Source organism: Atractosteus spatula, chromosome 5 (genome assembly GCF_055471065.1).
Source record: "Atractosteus spatula isolate fAtrSpa1 chromosome 5, fAtrSpa1.hap1, whole genome shotgun sequence".
Taxonomy (NCBI): Eukaryota; Metazoa; Chordata; class Actinopteri; order Semionotiformes; family Lepisosteidae; genus Atractosteus; species Atractosteus spatula.
Window position 1 is genome coordinate 27,584,090 of NC_142710.1, and position 21,655 is coordinate 27,605,744.

Sequence of the window (21,655 nt, forward strand, 5' to 3'; positions counted from 1 at the left end):
TGAGATGCAACACTCATTCTGCATGCTGGCAATGCTAATGCCTGACCTCCCACCTCCACATCATCCATTTTAATATATAAAGAGTATTTTAAATGTTTAAAGGTTTGCATAATGCCTGTCTCAATGAAACCGTATTTTGCATTCCTATTTCATTTTCGTTTTATGCTGCTTCCTGGTAAAAATAAACTGTTGAGATACACTGTAGCAATCCAAGCATGCCCCCCCCCTCCCCCGCATGTGAACATAATATACATTCTGGGTTAAGTAAAGGTGAATCTAGATGTATTCGACTGTCATCAATGCAAGGTCTGTGGCACATAAACAGCAGGAAGGTCCTCTCATGTATTTCACTCTTGAGTGTCATCACTGTTTTCAATTTACCAGTGCTTGACCTTGTCTTTTATGGTACTCACAAAAATCCTGCTTCACACAGATCTCTTAATGTAGGCGGTTTAAAAGCAGGAAGGCTGTGTTTTGCAGGAATGGTCACCTTCCCATAACCTGAAAAGCTTGCGGAAGAAGCAGCTGGCAGCACGAGAGGCCATGGCCAGGCAGACAGTGTCTGATTCAGAGCAGAGCAGTGTGGAATCCTCCGTCATAAGGTAGGGCAGGAACAGTGCATCTCGTCTAGGTGAAGATAGATTGCTAAATTAATCTGTTCTTTCGGAAGTAGAGTCAGAGACCTGTGCCATTATCTCTTTCATTACACCGTGAACAAAACCCACAATTCCAGAATGAGGTCGCAGTTGTAGTTTTGCTAGTTTTTCTGCTTTGGAGCTCTTGAAAGCCAGTCCAAGTGTTCGGTATGCCTATGCAGACCTGTGTGTTGTCTGCTCAGTCTACTGCAGGAGGCAGAGAGTAAGTCTGAGATGAGCCAGAACATCTCGGCCCGGGAACATTTTGTGTTCACTGACACGGATGGCCAGGTGTACCATCTGACCGTGGAAGGCAACGCTGTGAAGGATGGTGCCAGGATCCCCCCAGATGTAAGCGTTCGATGACCTCCCACACATGCACACACTAAACTCGCATTACTTCTGCCAGGCACAGAAATGTCCCTTCTGCCTTTCCTGGGGGACCCATATTAATACTTACAGCGCCCACTTCAGCGCTTGTGTACTGACAGAGAGGAGAACAGAAAAGGGAAGGAAATGGTGGAGCCTTGTGTGTCAGCAGAAAAAGAATCTCTCTTGTCACAATAAAAACCTTAATTGCACAGTTTGGTGTTTTTTCTAATGTTTGCTTTCAATCAGGATGAACTAATGACCATTATGAATGTATTTTCTCCACATTTATAAATTTAAACATGTATAGACTGAGATTGATTTACAGCGAGTTCAGAGTTTCTAAAGTGATTCTTTGAGCCTATAAATAGTTTCTCTTATAATAACAAAATGGACATCTTAACAGGCCACTTGCTCTTAGCTATATACTGTTGGCTTGTTTCTTTGAATCTTTCTTTTTTCCAATCATTTTGTAATTAAACACTGGACTCGGGCCTCTTGATGTTTTGTTTAATATACAGTTTATTTGTATGTGTTTGCACTTCTCCTTGTTCTGCAGCATCTTTAGGTTCCATACATTCACCTTGCACTGCAGCTTCCTGAACCTTCCTCTTCACAGCACCAGGCCATTGATTTTACTAGACATTAAAGCAAAGTGAAGAATCATAACGATTGCATGTAGCGGTTCATTGGAACGGGTGAAATAATCCTCAGCAAAAACAAAATTAAAAGTTGCTGAAAAGGATTATAATGATAGAGTATGCATGAATTCATGGTTCATGTCTTCGGGTTATCTTTTGGAGTCGGTGTTTAAGAAACATGTTCATTAACATTTGATTACATTTTTAAGACCACACAGACGGCTTTACGCCAGAGAGTGGGTGAGAATGTAACACAATTCATGTACTACTCCTTGTCCTCAGCACGCCTATATGTGCCACTTGTGCCTCTTAAAGAAACAACAGAAATGAACTTACAAAAACTGCCAATATACAAGTGCATGCAGTTAGCTTTACCCCATATTGCTTTTTGACATACATCATTTTTAATATGGTCATACTTTTTAGAAATGTGCTAAATTCGCAAATAGGCAATGACATTTGTTATTAAAAATTAAAAAAGACTGATTTTTAAAAAAAGTCTTATTCTCAATTTGCCAAAATAATCAGTGCTTTGATATATTGATTTACTTAATCAGCCATGGTTTCTTGAATTTTGCACTCCTTCAAATATTAAGTTCACACTCTTGGGGGAGGTTTTGGGGTTCTCATCTTTCTAAGCAACACTGTTACTATATCTTATCATAGATTTTCCCCCGTTATTAAAAAATAAAATACAGCTTATAGATTACAGAGTCCCTTAATTTAACCTTTATGGCTTGTTGCTTTTTCACCTAAGACAGAACCTATTTAATAAACCCTAAATTCAGGGCAGTTTCATTGCCTTTTATGCCGATAATACAGTCAGACTGAGAATGATTAATGAAGGTGGCCATGCTCTTACGAAATAAAAACCTGACTGACTTTCTCTATTATAGAGAGACAAATGAAAAGCAGTAGATTTCACTTACTCATTTCCCTATACTTTGTTACTGTGACAGATTTAAAAAGCAACACAGGGGATTAGAAAAGAACATTGTTTAAGAGTCTTTGAATCTGAGATTTACCCAGCTCTTCTCTTATTAAGTTAGTATGATGAAAGAAATGTTCTCCCTAAGTTTGGGATTCTGTGCACTTTTCCCACAAGATGTGAAACAGAACAATTCAAGACCTTGTGTTCCCTTTGTGCAGAACTGTGAAATTACATCCTGTTCAATCTAAATGGGAGAACATAGAATCCTCTTTACTGCAGAGAAATAACCCCCTCTGAACTCAACACAGAAAGTTAAAATTGCACATACTCGTTTTAGAGCCTTGTCGGGAATGATCTATGCTGAATCTTGCTGTCCTTAGTTTTTTGTTATGAATCATTATCACTATAAAGTGGTGTGGTTTATGATTTAATAGGCCTAAGATGATGTGTATTTTGTGTTGCATTGCAGGGTAGCATGGGCAGCATTGCATGCATTGCGTGGAAGGGAGACACCTTGGTTCTTGGGGACGTGGATGGGAACCTGAACTTCTGGGATTTAAAAGCCAGGCTTTCCAGGTGCAGTGAGCAGTCATCAGGCACTTTGTTTCTTAGTCATTGTAGTCATGTTTTACCCCATATCTTCTGGAGTTGAAATAAGAGTACAATTCTGTAACAGATGAGTCCATTCCTGTTTTTTAAGTTGCACACTGTTTAACTAATTAAAATATTTAAGCAGAAGAGCGATTTTGTGTGTGTATCTAAACATGTTCTCAATTGTCTAGGCCAGTAGAAACATGAAACATCTAGCCGACGGTGCAAGTGGCAGTTATAATACAATGTTAAGTGTTCTGGTTTAAGGGGGATCCCCACACACCGTGGGTGGGTGAGGAAGATCCGATTTGCTCCAGGGAAAGGCAATCAGAAACTGCTGGTGATGTACAATGATGGAGCTGAAGTCTGGGACACCAAAGAGGTGCAGTGCTAAGTACAGAAATGCTTGTAAATGTTGTGCATGGAAAGAACCAACAGTGTAATCTGCTGAACAGGAAGGTTATTTGTTTCATTTAAGTTTTAAATAGAGCAATGCAGTCTACAATCTTTTGTCTCTATTTTTCTTTATCTCACTCTTGACTGAGAAACCATGGGCGTGGGAGTGAGGCTGTGTTTATGGCAGGCATTCAAGGTCTCATCACCAAATAAAAACAAATATTTAGCAATCTTAATTTGAGAAACTTGATTTGTTTTATGGAAAATTACTTTTATTGGAGTCCACAGTTTGTGAAGTGAAAGCAAAGAACATAATTGCTGTAAAAACAACTGTAAACTGTTGGAATAAGCTTTCCTCATCACTTTGGGAAGTTAAAGAGTGTGGATCTCTGTGAAAATGCCCTACAGTGAGAGAGATTTTGATGTTGTCTACGATTTTAGAAATGCGAATGGTGGATCCAGGGCTGTAGGTATACTTGGGACCTCCTCTTTCCAAGTGATACCCTTCCTGCATTGTACAAACAAACTGGTGCTAAAACCCAAGTAGAAATTGCAAACAAATGTTTTAAAGTTTCGATAAGTAAAGTAAAACTTCCAGGTGGGGCTCAGTGTGTATAAGACAGCACCAATGGATTTTGGGACATAGTGAGCTGATGTCTTGGTGATTCTTGCACAGGTGCAGATGGTGAGCAGCCTGAGAAGCGGCCGTAATATGAACTACAGGATCCTGGACATAGACTGGTGCACCTCTGACAAAGTGGTCCTGGCCTCTGATGATGGCTGCATTCGAGTCCTGGAGATGGCAATGAAGTCAGCAAGCTACAGAGTGGATGAGCAGGAGCTGACAGGTGGAGAGGCAGTAGCTGGGCTTTTTAACTGGTGCCATTCTCTAACAAGAAAATGCGGTTATCTTCTTTGTATCATTTGTTATATATTTCTTATATATGTCGGTTTCTTTGAGTGTAAGATAAGATAAGATCACTTTATTGGCCATATACAATTTCTTGCATTAGGAATTTGTCTTTCCGCATACCCCATCTTGCTCTCCATGAGACACACAGGCTTACAGACAAGGAGAGAGAAGCTTGGGGTCAGAGTGCAGGGTCAGCCAATAATACGGTGCCCCTGGAGCAGTTGGGGTTAAGGGCCTTGCTCAGGGGCCCAACAGAGTAGGATTCCTCTGCCGGCCACAGAATTTGAACCAGCAACCTTCCAGCCACTGGTGCAGATCCTTAGCCACAGTGCCACCGCTCTTTGTTTCTCCTCCTTGTGTAGGATGCACGTTTTTGACGTTGCTGTCTCATTTTTGTGGTTATGATTTTGTTATAAACGTTAGTGCTTTGTATTTGGAGATACTGTATTAAAGGTGTGTCAGTACCTGTGGTTTATCAGGAAAGAAAGAATTTTGTTTAGTGCCAACAATGTGTGAAGCGGCAGCAGAATTGCCCATGTACAACCATACCATATTAAAAGTTAGAAACTTTAGAAATAGCAAAAGGGTCTAATTTTAGCACTTATAACTAATTTTTTCTATGACATATTTCATCCCAAAGCACTTTACTATAACACAATAAAGAAAAGTACGCACTACTAAATATAGTAAATTAAATACAATTGCAATCTAGAGTTTAATGGTTTTCGACTAGATGTGAAAGGTAGATATACAGTAAACATGGCCTGGAAGGTCATACCACAGCCTTAGAGTGACTGATAAGAAAGCATGATGTTGCAGTGTTCAGAACCTCGATTTGGGATGTGAAGGAGTGAAAAAGTCCAAAGAACTCATGTAGATATATAGGGAGTATTCAGGTGCCAAATCATTCAAATCCTTAAGCAGCAGTATTTTTTTATTTTAATTTGAAATATACAAAAAAACTAGTGCTCAAAAACCAAACCAAGTTATATACAGGATGATAATGCATTTTATTTTTAGTTAGCTGATTTTGAATAGTACCTCTACTCCCATGGTGTATATACATTGGCTATCTAAAAGATTGGCTTAAATTGCCCATGATTCACAGAGTTAGGTGTTTGGTGCTTTGTCACAGATCAGCACAATAGTAGATATCTCACCTTTACTTTTGTTAACAGTCCCACAGTATATATGGCTGTGATTTGAGATGCTTGACTTTATGTGCTGCAGAGATCCTCCATGGCACATTACTGATCATAAAGGTGTTAGGTTTATGTGGTTCCCAGCAGTGTGCCAGCTATCAGCGTTCTTGCGTTTCTTTCCTACAGATCCCCTATGGTGTCCATATCTGCTGTTGCCCCGGGCTGCCCTCTCTCTCAAGGCCTTTCTGCTGCATCAGCCCTGGGATGGCTCCTATACACTGGACATCACCCACATGTAAGTCTGTCTTTAACTCCAGTCCACACCTCTTAACACATTTGGAAAATTAAGTTCAACTTTCTTTAGGACAGAAAATATGTGCTGCTTCTTTACTGAATAAATCCATTTGAACAGACAGCTTTTCTCTTTTGTGGAAGCTAATTCAGTTGGACCATGCAGTTTGAGGCAGTCATTGGGTCAATAAACTACTAAGCAATCAAATGTAAAAGATTACCTGATTTGCCTCCACTTAGCTGTAAAATTCCTAATGTTGCTACTTACAGTACGTCTTTTTTCTAAATAGATTATTTTTTTAGATGTTTCATGTCCTTCTCTTTGTAATTTATGTAGAAAGCATTTTGTTTTCTCCTTTCAATAAAGAAGATCTGAATGTAATTTGGGCTGAATGGAGTTAAAATGTTATTTTGTTAATATAATACCATTTGAGAAAAAATATTTTTTGGTTTGCTTCTTTGCTGATAACATTTTCATTACTGTGCAGTAATTATACTGAGAAGGAAGAGGTTAAACTTCAAATGCAGGAACAGCTCAATTCTCTGTCCAAGTAAGTAGCTTTGATTATAATTATTGGTACTGTGATATTAGTTAGGATTGTGGGTCATATTATTTTTTAATGAAATGGTTTTATGAGTGGAAAGCTTATCAGTTTTCTGTAATTATTTTTACCTGTCTTCATTATTCTTCAAATCAAGATTTATGAAATGTTCAGAGTTTTGTCACAAGATTAACAAAGTATAATTTATTCAAAAATATAAAAGTAGATGTACTCTTCACCTATGAAAATATGCAGATCTTCCCTACAGTGTTTTTTTTAATTAGGATGCTTGAAAGCTGTATTATGTTTGCATTGTGTGCCTATTTGTGTTTTCTCAGTGATATCAAGGGCATTTTGCTGGATCCTGAGTTTAATCTCCTGCAGAGGTGCATACTTGTGTCCCGGTAAGACTGTGTGTTTCATTATGTTGACACAGTAACAATAGCGTAATTCACTCTGAAGAACCAGTGAAATGTTGAATGGCATGTAAAATGCCTTCTTTTATTATACTTTTAAAGTAATGCATGTACACCAAAGAGAAAAGAATAACAAACTTAAAACTGTTGAGGTGAAACTCGGTAAAAATAGTAATAGCTAGATGCAAACAGTTACTAGTATAAAAACAATGGATTGCTATGTCACCAAACATATTTAAACCTGTATTTATATTTTTACAAACCTTATTGTAGTTTTTCATGTCGGTGGAGCAGCAATTTTTACAGTTACATAGCAAATAGTAAAGACAGTTGATATAAACTTTTTATAATTGGAAAGATATATTGTTATTATAAGAGGGAGAGATAAGATGACTTTATTGGCCATATACAATTTCTTGCATTAGGAATTCGTCTTTGTTCTTTTGTCATCTCCATGAGACACACAAACAGGGAGAGAAGCTGGGGGTCAGAGCGCAGGGTCAGCCATTGTACAGCGCCCCTGGAGCAGTTGGGGTGAAGGGCCTTGCTCAGAGGGCCAACAGAGTAGGATTCCTCTGCTGGCCGCGGGATTTGAACCGGCAACCTTCCAGCCACAAGCGCAGATCCTTAGCCACAGAGCCACCGCACCACCCCATACATAAACTAATTGTTTTATTTACACAGCTTTCACAACACTTTTAAAAAATTTTCAGTGCCCGGATTTGTAAAATATTGCCTCTGAATGATTTTGACTAGAGCTGCATGAGGCTCTTAACTAGATGTTTTCTGTGATTTAGAAAGGAAACTCAGGAGATTAATTCTTAAAATTCAAGAGCTGGTACAAGAATTTGTGTTCATTAATATGTGATAAGAAATTAAAACTGATTTAGCAAATTGTAAAGGAAAATGAGTTGTTCTCATGACCATTTATTCAAGTTTTATATGTCCTAGTCATGTGTAATACCTGTTTTTATGAATTGGTATAACCTAAATGGTAATGCACGGGCAAGTCAATTCATGTTTTTCAAATCCCTATGGAAGCTGCATTGCAAAAAGTCAAACAATTATCAGGGCAAATGTGATTTGACGTTTGAAGCATTTATTGGTATAAGAGTGTGTTAAGAAGATCAGAGGTGGTTTACTGTGTAGGGTATTGCAGTTTAAAGTGTTGTTTTGTCTGTGTTCTGTACAGGCTCTTTGGTGATGAATCGGACCTCCAGTTCTGGACAGTTGCCGCCCATTACCTGTATGCCTTTTCCCAGGGGAAGCTCCTGAGTGTGCCCAGTCAAGACCAGACTGAAATGACACAGGACAAGTTGGCTGGCCATCTTGACATCTGTTACGACACGCTTTGTGAGAACTCCTATTTCCAGGTACATTGTTCTGTTGTGTAGCAGAACACTTTGAGTGTAACATATTAAACCATGAAGACTTACTCTGTATGGAGCTCAAATCCTAATTACTGACGTGTAATCTTTTAAATGAAAAATGCCATTTGTTAAAATAGATGACTGTTCAATGTACTTAAAAGTGTATACATAATTTTATACTAAATAAATTAGTGAATAATCTTATTTTAGGTGTTAAGTGCCAAAACTACTGTTGGTAATTGTGTATAGACTTAAGAAGATGTGTGAGTGCAGGAAACCAGGCTTTTCAGTAAATCAGAGCTAACCACAGTCCAGTAAATGCATTTCTTTTTTAAAATCTTTCATATTTCCACTTACATGTTATAAACCTGTCAAAAACTGTTTGTTAAAACCCCTTAAAAACAGAACTGCTGCAAGGACCACCAGAGGTGAAAAGTCGTAATTCGTTTATTATTTATTTTGAGCAAAATAAATTTGATGAAAAGGCCACGTCAGGCTCTATGCATTGCCTGAGCCTCCTAAGAGACAACTGTTTTCCATTTGCAAAAACTTTCTAAATATTGTTCTTGCCAGGAAGGATTCCAGTTGTAGTAGAGGGATACGAGACTGTGAGCTGCTGTAGAATGTATTATTCACTCTGGAGCAGTGACACCTATTCCATAGTGCCCTGCTGTAAAAGCCCTGCACATTTGTGGTCGTCATATGGATTAAGCATCCCTGTCTGTGTAAAAGATTGCATATTGCCCTCACATCTCTTTAGCCATTTAATTATTATGAGATTGCTTTTCGAGATCAATGTTTTACCTATTAAAGTTAGATGTTTGTGAATGTGCTTCAGCCTAGTGAAAAGATGTTGGTAGTAAATTGATTTTTTTGCAGAGAATTCCCTTATTTCAGAATGAAAGTCTGAATATACCTGAATATAGTCTTTGATACCTTAGTGTAGTGATGGTCCCTGTATTACGTACAGTAAGTGATTAATGCTATTTTCATTTTTGCAGCTTGGATAAGAAGTGTGTGGAATTGATCATGTCTAAAAGACTTACAGTGCCCTCCTAAAGTGTTGGGACGTTGAGGTCAAAATTGCTATTTTTGCTGTTTAAGCAAAGAAATACCAAAAACAAAAGGGGAAATTCTTTACGTCTGCCTCATTAATCTTTTCCTCTAAAATCCAAATTGCTTGAGTAAAAATACTCAGCAAAAATAGCAATTGTGACTTTACTGTCCCAATACTTATGGAGGACACTGTAAATTCATTTCACATGAGGTTAGAACTGCAAGGTTTCTAAATGAGGAGTGACAAAATCATACTGCCATTTTCATAACTGTATTTGCTGTGTAACTGCAGTATACTTATGAACTAGCTATAGAGAGACATGCAGTAAAAATAAATCTATCTGATGTTGTTGATATAACAAAACAAAAGTAATAACTGCTTATTTGTATACTTTTATGCTCTTACTACAACTTGCACGATACTTTGCTGCATTTACTGATTTATTGCTGTTATAATTATTCCTTTCTCCAGCTAGACAGAAAATTTGATTTGGTCTGCTGTTTGGGGAAATTCATTTTTTATCTTGCCAAAGGATGCATTTAAGCTGCTTCCACTAAATACATTACTCACTGAATAATGAGTCTTTAGTTTGATTTCTAACACTGTTACTGAATATCGCATTTTGTCACCCTAACTGAAGTCATTTCAGTCTGAAATCCAATTAATTGCAAAGGAGAAATCAAATTCTCCACTGCAGAGGCTGGCATCTCCATACCTTTGGCTCAGGCCCCAGAAGTCTTCACATCTCAGTTTCACTACAGATTTGACATAGTCCAGAGTTTTGTGTTGGGGGCCCAGGAGTGAATGACTAGGGTATTTCTGTCAGCTTTCTCTGAGTTTCTCTGGAAAGTACCACCCTTGGATCAGTGTGTGATGTCATCTGTCAGGTGCCATGAGTTTGAAGGCCTAAAGTATTGAGGCTTTCCTGTTTGCAGGGGGCCGAGTTTTCAAACAGCCACCTGCCCATTCTCTCTGTGCTTGCTCCCTTTCCTTTGCAGAGATTCCAGCTGGAGAGAGTGCACTTGCAAGAACTGAAGAGGTCCAATTACGAACACACCAAGAAATGTGCAGACCAGCTCCTCCTGCTGGGCCAGGTCAGTTATTACCAGTCCTTCTGCCTACTATCTCGCACACATCTGCTACCCGCAGCAGACCATCTGTAAGCGCTGCTGCCGTTAGGAAATAACATTTGGCAGTCTGGAATTTTTTTTTGAAAGTGAGATGTTTCTTTTGTTTTACTTATACATGTTAGTATTTGAAATTCTGAAAGTAATATCAATATGAAAAAATGTTAAAAATAACAGTTTGGCTTATGCTTGTTAATGGTTTTGGGCATTGAACATGAAGATGCTATCGTCTTCTGCATTTTTGACTTAAGACAGACACTGTCGCCATTTCTCCACTGTCGACATTTTCTCCATTTTTCGAAAATTTAAAATTTGTAGCTGTTAATATTCACTCTTATCTTTGCACGTTTACCTCATTGATTTACCTCAATAATCTTTGAACTGCTGTTTTTGTTTTTTTCTAATTAGTTAGTTGTCTTTAGCAAATTGTACTAGCCTATAAGGAACACTGATCAAGATAGAGGTAGGCAGTGTTTTGCAAAACAGTTACATTTTTTTCTTTGATGCTGCAAAGTAATATCAAGTGAGCATTGTTTTTGATCACACAAAGGATGGGAAACTATTGACTTAAGATGCATTGATTTAATAGCATGATGATTCTGTTGCCTATCAGATGTGTGTCCTGAATATAGAGTAGTGTATTCAGTAATTAATTCTGTAATTTAACTTTAAAGTTTTAGGTCTTAATTTAATTCAGTCTTCTGTTTTCTGACACCTGTTTTCATGAGAATATTGGAAGTGTGATGAGGAAGGGACATTTCTCCTATTTTATGTAACTTTTTTGTGACATTAATCAGCACTTTGATTAGCCCACCATTTTCATGTTATTTGTGATTATTTTAGGCTACATCCCCTGAACACTGGAGCTTGATATTTTCCTTTATGCAGTCACAACTCTGTGTCAAGAAGGTGCTTTGCATCTTTTCTTTTGCTTAAAGAAATACTTACCAGCCAAGGTTTTGATGCTGATAATATGACTTATTTCAAGAAGCTGGATGAGATCCTTGGACCAGTCACCTACTAAGTACTAAAATGGCTTGATAGGCTAAATGTCGTCCTTTCATTTTTAACATTTCTTATGTTCTCTTCAGTTTAGGTACAGTATGTTGTTGTACTTGGTTGGCTTTTGAGTGATTTGGGTCTTCACCTATCTCTTACAGTATACCTTGCAAAGGAGGGTTTTATTTAAACGTCACTTCTACCCTCAAACTCAGTCATTCAATGTGCACGTTTACGTTTCTGTAAATACTTCCAAATTTCATTTCAAAGTGCAACCAATTATGCTAGCAAAATGGGAAACGAAGTAGTTGTATTTTTTGAGAGGGGAACTGTAGGTCAGCTTTGGTCCTGCTCCAGTATCACTTCTTTTTTTTCCTGCTTCTCAGACCGATCGTGCAGTACAGTTGCTGCTAGAGACCAATGCGGAGAATGCCAGCTACTATTGTGACTCACTGAAGGCCTGCCTGGTCACCACCATCACCTCCTCCGGGCCTTCACAGAGCACCATCAAACTGGTGGCCACCAACATGATAGCTAACGGGAAGCTGGCAGGTACTTTCATAGAATTAATAAGGTGTTGGAAGTGTTGTTGTCTCATTCTTGTAAGTATATGAAGCACCATCTGTCAAGAGCTATAGCAATCCTTTGACAATTAAAACCATGTCTCACAGTCATATAGAATTAACATGGATCTTTTTGGACACTCTGATCAGCATTGTGTGTGGTGTAAAATAGGTAAGGCTCTTGGCTTGAAGTGGGAGGTCCATTTTGTTTTGGGTTGTTTTGCATCTACTAGTCCTGGACCCCTTGTTAGAATAGTAGGAATCATGAACTCCAACATGTACAAGTACAATTTTGCCAGACACCTGCTGTGCCAGAAATCTCAAGCATGGGTGAAAATTGTCACCCATCCCAGCATGACAATAAACTAAACCATACATCCAAATGGACAAAGAAATGGTTAACTGCACACTAAATAAATCTTCTTGACTGGCCATCTGAATGTCCAGATTCCAATCCTATTGAACATGAGTGATTTGAACAAAAGAAGGCAGTTCACAATCTGAAACCACATGGTCTGAAAGCCCTAAAAATATTCTGCCTAGAGTAATGGTAAAACACCCCCCTCAGAACTCCTAGATACAAGTGCCTTTTCATTGTAATCCATGCCAGACGTAGTGAGTTACAAAATACAGTAGGAATGTAAATTCAGTATTAAGTATTTTCTGGACTAACATCATACATGTAAACATGACTTTGCTCTTTGCAATGCTTTCAAGATTACAGTATAACATTTTTTTCTATCCATAAATCTTTGTTATATGATGGGGTTTTTTCCTGTGCTTTTATAGTAATGTGAATTCTCTTTTACTTAGCACTGTTTGTAGTGTAAATGTATATTTACCATAAACAGAACTACTATAAAAGAAGTTTTGTTTTTCAAGATCACATGAAAAATGCTTCGAATGGATGAAATATTTGCAGTAATTTTTCACATTTTCTTGAACTGCACAGCAATTTATTATTTTGAAGTTACAAAATGAACTCCACATTTTCGAAATCAAAGTAAACTAGTTTACTTTATAGATTATAATGATCTTATGCCTTCCTGTAGGGGCTTTCTTTTGAACAACTGAACTCAAGACAGGTTCAGTGCTTTGGCAATCATATACATTTCAGGTTAGTTTTTGCAGTTAACCCCAAAGCAATGTGTTGAAATAACTTGAACTGTATTAAGTATGCGGTGTTATTATAAAACTATTCATATTGCTGACATTTCATTTAAAAAATTGAGAAATGGTTTTCCCAAGGCACCTGTACAATGGAGAAGTAAAGTTTTTTTCTTTCTTTCTCGATTTAAAGCATTGACTTGTAAATGAAGGTCTAGCAAATGGCAGAGAAGTTCATGACAGAAAATAAATTCCCCTCACTGGTGCTTGATTTGTTGGTAATTCAATGTTTCTTCTCTCTTTTCTAGAGGGAGTGCAGCTGCTGTGTCTGATAGATAAAGCAGCTGATGCCTGTCGCTATCTGCAGACGTATGGTGAATGGAATCGTGCAGCGTGGCTGGCAAAGGTGTGAATCAAATTTATCTGAAAAGAAGAGGTGTCCACAACCTTAGACTTTTTCATAATCTGGCCCTGTATGACATAAAACTGCATTGACATCATAATTTTGATTTTTGATTAAGAGGTTGGCACTGCAGCTGAGGTTTTGCTGTCAATGTCAGATAGAGAAATGGGTCTGTATGCAATGCTCTGGGGGCTGTGCTAATGACATCAGTGCTATGGATACCTATATATGTTTTATACCTTTCCCTCTTGAAATGTTTAAAAAACAGGACCGTTCATTTTGGCTTTTATTTCCCTGAATGTCTAATTTGGTGTATAACTGTGGCGCATCTCTGGTTGCAACATAATGCAGTGTATAATAAACCTGTGATTATGGGGTACTTTTAAATGTATTAGCTCTAACACAATCTTTGCTCCAGAAACCTAGACCATTGTAAATCTTTGCTGAATTATTCAAAATATATGCAGCACACGTGTTAATTAAGAAATGAAGAAAAAGTGGAGTTCAGGTGCCTAGCTCGACTACCCCTTATCTAGGGCATTGCAAAGACTTTTGAAAAAACGAATGACCATATTTTGTCAAATCTAGACGCTAGACTAATGATTATGTCGTGAGTTCATTTAAAATATTTATATACAAACAATAAAACAGGGTATATGTCTGTAATATTAGTTGCTATATTAGTGTATTTTCATATTATCTTTGCTTCCAGAGGAATTATAGCGCACATTGATGTAGTTGTGTGGTGGACTGTTTAGTCCCAGGTAATAGCATTGACAAAAATGGGGTCTTATTTGCAAAGGTAAACCTTTCCTGGACTTATGCAATACTATTTCAGGTACGCCTGAATTTCACTGAGTGTTCTGAGGTTCTGAAACGCTGGGTGGATTACCTGTGCTCTCCGCAAATCAACCAGAAGTCCAAGGCTGTCCTGGTGCTCCTGTCTCTGGGCTGCTTCCAGAAGGTGGCTGAGATGTTACAGAGGTAATGTCTGACCTTTATTGTTCGTAAACACAGCACAGTCTCGCTCCATGGTACAGTAAATCATCAGTGGAGGGTGGATTTCACCTATCCCAGTGTTTCTCATTCTGCGTTTGTCGTAGCATTATTTTTACCTATGAATTCTGTTATTAAATTTGTAGATGAGTTTTAGACTGACTTACAACTTTGGGGCAGAAGAAATCAGTAATTTGTTTTTACTAATAATCAGTTTTTCACTTGTCTGTGTTAATGTTAATGTGTTTAACAGCCTTTACATTTTTGTGTTCAGTGATCACAATTTGTCTGAAGCAACTTATTATTGTGAGAACCAAAACTAAAAATTGATTCACAAATGTTAAAGTTTTATTTTTTGAAACATTCCTACAGCAGATGATAGTAAATAACCAGGAGGAGAATTATAGCTAACTGAGATGTTTCATTCACACTGATCGAGAGGTTAATGGATAATATTTTGCTTTTCTTGTGTCTTGTAGCATGAGGTACTTTGACAGAGCAGCACTCTTTATTGAAGCTTGTCTGAAGTATGGAGTAATGGAAGTCAATGAAAACACAAATATCCTTTTTTAATAATACTTATGCACAGCTTAAAGTAGATGAATGGGAATAAAATTAATAGATTTTTTTACCATGCAGAAAGGAAATTCTGTCTCTCTAGTCATAAGGCCCTACTTCCTCTGTCCTGGGTAACACCACAGTTTTGATAATGTATTGGTTTTGCCCTTACTGTGGAAAGCCCATTACAAAAGCAGCTCTTTGTGCTCACCTATGGGCAGGCTGTATGCAAGAAGATTGCTGACTGCTCCAGGCTCTGCTCCATTTCCCTGAGAAGCTGTCGCTGTACTGTACATTCATTCTAGATCTCTGAGGAAAAGATCATAGTGCACAGGAAGCATTGTCAAAGAATGCCCTTCACTTCTGCGGATGCTGTTTGCATAGCTGACTGGGATGTGTTCATAAATCGATGAATAGGATTTTCTATTATTCTTCAATTTTTTAAAAATTTGTCTTATTTTCTCACCCCTGGTTTCTTTCCTTAACATATCTCCACATAAACTGATTGGCACTGTGTACACTGACTACGCCAGGGTGCTGAGGGCTCTGGGCCTGCAGGAGGGGGCTTTGCTGTGGGCCTCACGGGCTGGAGGGGCAGGGGAAGATCTCATGGCCGAGCTGTCAGACCCCTCCCTTGAGGTGGAGAAGGAGGGATGAAATTAGAGGACTGGCAATAGAGAGGCATCTGGTCTGACGTCACCAACAGGTTCCCAGCATGTGGATCACTCCCATGATCCACACACTGCAGCCCCTGCCCCTTTCCACCCAGATGCACAGCACTTCTTCTTCTCTTGCTTCTTTCTAGTTGATTGAAGGAAGCGTTATATGAACAGAACCATGTGCATTAATACAAACTTCAGAGGAGTTTGTCAGAATTTAGGACACGTGTTGAAAAGGACACGTTGATCTACTTTACAATAGTCATGGCTGTTGTAAAGTAAATTGTCCAATTAAGCATTGGAGTATTGGGTTTAGTACAGCTATTCTTATGTCCACCTTGCGCATGCATCATACACGATGATAGGGATGCCTTCGTCTCTGTGCATTGTCTACCCCTGTCTCACAAGCTCTAAATGAAAAAACAATTAAGAGTATTTCTTAATTAACAGGTAACCAAAGAAGTTGTATTGTCTTTAAGTAAACCTATAATAGAGGTTCTTAAAAAAGCGTTGTCAAATACTAAATTTAATGTGTTGTAAAGGAACTCCTTTCCAGCAAAAAGAAACTATAAGTCAAGAAAAGTTCTGCTGGGACCTGTATCTGGGGTGCAGACTTGGGATGGATTGGAGTGTAGTTCCTTGTCAAAATTCATAATGATATCAGTGAAATAATGGATTTGGAATCATTCTATATATAATGTTTACATATGTATTTCAGATTTTAAAACTTGCTCTATTAAAATCAGCAAAGATCGATCAGCTCATTGACACTGAACCATCCCTGCAGAACCACTCTCCTCTCCTACTTCTGCCTTTTAAATACTAAACTGTTGGCCTTGAAGATTTGTTGTAAATACTTGAAAACTCGGTTTAGATCTGAACTGTACAGAATAAAGCAAAAAGTATAAGATCCTGGTAAAATTTAATTAAGTGCTAGAAGGCAGGTGGTTCAATTAAATGCATTTCTATGTGCGTTCTGCAGAATCAGTGTAACTACACCTGTATTTGTTATAGTCTTAAGGGTTAAACTATCAGCACATAGCTCTTGTGTGTCTCTGATTAGTGTGCAGAAGCATTCCGATTAAATTGGAGTGTATAGAACCAGATAAATTAATGTATGCACTGTGCCGTCTCCAGAGGAAAACCTTGGCCAGGACCAGGTCTGAGCAGCCACATGTCCCAGACTCTCTCTTTATGGGGCCGATGCTGAGGGCAGGGTTACCATTTTCATAAAAATCCATTCTGCAGGGTCCTTTTTGCATATCAAGAAATACATTTGTTTTCTTCCATTAAATATTTCATTTAGTGACCGATGGTTATATTAACATTTTATCTATGGAGAAGCCTTGGCTTTGTGTCTGGTATAATGCTGTTATCTTGGGATGTTTGTTAATATGATTAACAATGCTCTAACTATGTGTTGTGATGTCTTTATATGTCCCTGCAATTAATACAGAAAAGAAAAAAAACATAAAACTAACATTTTGGTGAGGCCATTTTGAGAGAACATGTTTTTTAGGGTTTAAATTAAAAAAAATAATAATTAATTGGCTTCAGGGAAAACTGTCCCTAGTGTAAGTGTGTGTTTGTGTCTATGTGTGCCCTGCGATGGACTGGTGTTCTGGCCAGGGTGTATCCCGCCTTGCGCCTGTTGCTTCCTGGCTCTCCTGCAACCTGAATTAGATGAAACATTTAGAAAATGAGTAGATGGATGTTTATCAGCTCCTTTTACCATATAGAAGCCATTCAATGTGCTAAGCATTTGCAAGTAACTTTGAACAGCTCAGTATAAGTGTTTCCTGTCAAGAAATGTGTGATTAAATTATAGAGTATATTGTCATGAACGGTATATACTTAGTTAACCAAAATCATAATACATTTTGGTTTTCTGTTTTAATGGGATATTTGTAAAATAGCTTGCACATTAGTAGTACAATAAAAAATGTACTCAGTTGAGCTGAGATACACAGTAAAAGGAAAATCTCTTCATTTTCCCACAAGATTTGAGATAAAATGCATTCCAATCAGACTTCAGAAAGTACTCCCACAGGGCCAAGATGTATCCAGTTGCTCACTCAAAATTGAAAAGAATACATGAATATAACTTAAGCTTACTCAGCTTGTTCCATTTCCTTGGTAGGGAGTGCTCATTTTAATGTGGCCGTGAATTAGTAAATTGATTGCAAGGGCAAAACAACCTTTGCTTTGGTTTTTCAGACTGGCTTAGTGCATAGTACCTACAAGATATGGGCACTGTCCAGTCTCCTCACAGTCCCAAAGACATTGTGAGAGGGCCACAGTTCATTCTGCCCTACACACAAGCAGTGAGCTGCAGGGTCGTTCGGAGGGAGATTGTGGTAAAGAACTGAACTTCAAGAGCCTAAGTCATTATTCTTCTGAATTTGTTTACTTCATTTTTCATTTTTTGCCCTGCTGTATTATTGGGGTTTCTTTCCTTTTTCTATTACCCAAATTATGTTTTAAATGTTCAGTGCCTGTGGCAGTGTACTGTATAATGCCTCTACTGACATCACTGCTACAGTACATCAAATTTGCTAAGAGTCCAGACATCTGAAAGCACAATCCCCTGTCCTTTGCGGCTCATATACTGTAGCTATTGAATACACAGAGAAGTAGTCTGATAAAAGTAAGCAAAGAAGAAACATTTTTAACTTTTTTAACATTCTCTTTTTTCAAAGATTTTATCACTTCGTGTCGGGTAGTACAGATAATGGGCTTGGTGACAAAACCTCTCTCTTCTGGGTATTCCCACTATACCTTACTAACATTCGTAAAGTTCAAAATCACACATATGTAGAAAGGTCTTCAAACTGTATGTGAATAATGGTTCAGTATTTGAATGTCACTGGTTTGGTGTCCTTGAGGAGAAATTGTACTGTAGCAGTTATGTCATGATTCAGAAAACTCCAATGCAGTCGTCTTTATAAGCACTAATTTGTTTCAGTGTAACCCTACATAGAAGAAGGGGATAGTAATGGAGTATTGGATTTGTACATTTGTAAGTTCTCACACATCAATTAGAGAAATCAGAAAACCCCAAACAGCTGGGCTCTGCAGCTGTAGTTCAGAGCTACCGAGGTCTCTGAGTTTACATCCCTGCTGTGCTGTTGACTATTTAATTGACTCAGTTAATCAAGATATAATCTTCAGCCACTAATTTAAAATGGATGCAAAACTGGAAATATCTAAGGTTTTGAGGTCCTGGAGCTGAAGACCACGGCTGTTTGGAAAAATCGAGCTCTGTGCTCTCTGTATGCACTGTTCGTATGTCTGACAGTGTCTGTTTGTGGGCAGGTGAAGAGTGTCCTTTTCCACACAAGCCACAATGTAGCAGTGATGGCAAACCTAAGGAGAAGTGTAAGCACAAGTGGAAAAGCACACTTCCATATTGTGAAGTAAGAATCTCGGAGCAATTATCGGGAATGTTTTCAGAATTATGAGACCAATAATATGAAGTATCGGATATTTAGTTTTGGAATACAAATAAGCTTGAATTTGTTTTCTGAAACATCTTATGATTTGCTGGTAATTAAAAAACTGTTTATGAAACTTGTGCCTGATATGTTTTGAAAAGCAGTTTATGAAGATATTGTAGTTCTTTCAAAGATTTATTTTACTTTGTTATTGATTGTGCTTACTGTGTAATTCAGCCAGACACATATCAGTTAAGAAGTGTCTTTATGTTTAGGTTGTTGTATTTATAGAAGCAATAAACTATATTAAAACAATTTACACAGTAGTTTGCTAGGATTATTGAAATACCATTTAAAAATGTTTCTTGGTTATTTTGTAAATAAATGATTCCATATTCATGATTCATTCCATGCATAAAATTGCTGATGAATTGATAATAAATTGTTTCTTAGGAAAGTGTTGCCATCTGTTATCTTCAAAGAAGTATAGCCTTAAATAATTATATTTGTACTTTTTAAGTTGTGAATCTATCCTGTTCTCTACAGATGCATGTTAACACTAGGTGGTAGTGTTGTCCTTCAAAAGCCTTTCTAGAGCTTCCATTGGGCGGCTGTGGAATTCAGGAGTGAATGATATGCATCTCATATTATTTCAATTATTTGTAAATCACTTAGGGAGAAAAGTATTATTTAAATGTATTAAATGATGTTCATAGGTAGATGTTGCACTTTCAGGATTAGACAGAATGCACAACTCCCTTTAAACTACCTGGAGATATTTGCCCCAGCCAAAGTTATTATGTTTTTCACTGATCTTCAATAACTGTACATCTATCCCAGAAAAAACACAGAACTGTCATCAGAGAGAGGTGACTTTTCCCTGTAGAACAAATGTTTCTAAACCAATTCCACAGTCTGGTGACTGGGCACTGTGCTATAGAAGATGAAATGTTAAACTGAACTCCACATTATCTGGTCTTTTAACATCCCATGACACTGTTAAGAGTAAAGGTGTTAACTCTGATGACATGGTAAAATTCTACTCTGCATTTGTATGATCTATCCTTCATAAAGTTCCCCCTTAATTTAGTGCTTTATCACTTCTCAGCCTGATCTGCTGTATAGAGGACTGAATGGCTACCAGACATCAAACAGGTAGGTGTCACACTGTAGAGGTGGGTCAAGTGGGCTTCACATATATATAACATGCTTACATGTATATTATTATAGGAGTTTTTCATGTTTTTTTCAGGATGAAAAGCACTATAAAAATACAAGTGTAATGATTGTATTATTGTGTTTATTTTTATTATTGTTGTTCTTGGTGTTCTTTTAGTAGTGCTAAAGACTGGGACTCTTGAACTGGTAACAGATGGTATGTGTTTATGACTCAGTGTTTTGTATTTATTTCTGTAATTCTTGCTATTTTTCAAGGTTTGGACAGAGCCTTTTCCATAGCGTGCCTTAGAATTAAACATCCCCAGATCATGGGATGAGAGAGACACAGGATTTAGATCACAGTCACTCTATTGTAAAATCAGTGCAGCTCACCAGATCAATGCTTTTACCACCAATATCATAGACATCCTAAAGATTCAATATATTGTTTACTGTGCTGCAGTATATGATTTACTAATTGTTTTTCCAACAATGGTTTTTCTTGTCCAACAAGAGACTATTTCTCTGTTAACACTTCATTTGGTTCATCTGGATCCGGAAGGTCTGTGTTGGTTTTCTGTTGCTTTTTCTGTGCAGTACAGTTCCTCAGCAAAGAACGGAAATGAACTACTAAACTACTAAAGCGCTGAAAACCAAGACTTTGCTTAAATTAAAAACCTTTTGGTATATTGGGTATATTATAAGCTTTCAGAATGAAATCCATTCTTAATTCTAAAACTAAACCCACTGTTAACCTGTGTTATTAGTATGCAAGGCAAACAAAGGCACTTTTTAAAATTGATGCTGAGATTTTTTTTTCAGCAAAGTTTCAAATAGACAGGGTTGTTCCTGCTTTGCGGTGTGTAAATCACAGACTCTGGAACTCTTCCCAGAACCATTCAGCCTGAAGAAAACTGTAAAACACTGAGCCAACAGCTTGTTCCACACACTACACACAACTTGAATGGTATTTTACTGTTTCCTGGGAAACTTTTATTTAGATACCCCAGGGACCAGTTGCTTGTTCTCTTTGCAGTTCCTGTGCTGCTCTTTACAAGAACATTCTTCTGCTTGATTTGCATTTTATTTTCTAAGTTCATTATTCACTGAAAAAGTAAGGTCAGTAAATCTTGTTTTTAACCAACCCAAGTTCCACTCAGTTTAAGCAATGAATAGTAATAGCAGTAAAATTCCACATAAAGACCTAAACATGTACAGTAATAATAAGAAATTGATGATATTGTATAGCAAGTCGATGTGGAATTAAACCGCATTATATTACATGAATTATTGTGAAGGTGATTTTTGACTGTCCATAGATTGATCTCACTGATGATTGCTTTACTGTAGTTTAAAA

General features: G+C 37.6%; 1 protein-coding gene across 3 annotated transcripts in view; it reads left to right on the top strand.

The window, feature by feature from the left end:
• Positions 1 to 19,499, top strand: part of wdr11 (WD repeat domain 11) — a 43,975-nt gene extending 24,476 nt beyond the window's left edge. For all 3 annotated transcript variants that reach the window (XM_088917080.1, XM_088917079.1, XM_088917081.1), the window contains exons 15-29: positions 481 to 602; positions 839 to 986; positions 3,046 to 3,152; positions 3,435 to 3,549; positions 4,240 to 4,411; positions 5,805 to 5,913; positions 6,398 to 6,460; positions 6,790 to 6,855; positions 8,060 to 8,240; positions 10,293 to 10,388; positions 11,807 to 11,972; positions 13,399 to 13,496; positions 14,332 to 14,477; positions 14,969 to 15,048; positions 15,544 to 19,499. In XM_088917080.1, coding sequence (XP_088773206.1) covers positions 481 to 602; positions 839 to 986; positions 3,046 to 3,152; positions 3,435 to 3,549; positions 4,240 to 4,411; positions 5,805 to 5,913; positions 6,398 to 6,460; positions 6,790 to 6,855; positions 8,060 to 8,240; positions 10,293 to 10,388; positions 11,807 to 11,972; positions 13,399 to 13,496; positions 14,332 to 14,477; positions 14,969 to 15,048; positions 15,544 to 15,704 — 1,830 coding nt within the window. In that variant the 3' untranslated portion in view covers positions 15,705 to 19,499. The remainder of the gene's footprint in view (positions 1 to 480; positions 603 to 838; positions 987 to 3,045; positions 3,153 to 3,434; positions 3,550 to 4,239; positions 4,412 to 5,804; positions 5,914 to 6,397; positions 6,461 to 6,789; positions 6,856 to 8,059; positions 8,241 to 10,292; positions 10,389 to 11,806; positions 11,973 to 13,398; positions 13,497 to 14,331; positions 14,478 to 14,968; positions 15,049 to 15,543) is intronic.
• Positions 19,500 to 21,655: the final 2,156 nt, after the last annotated feature.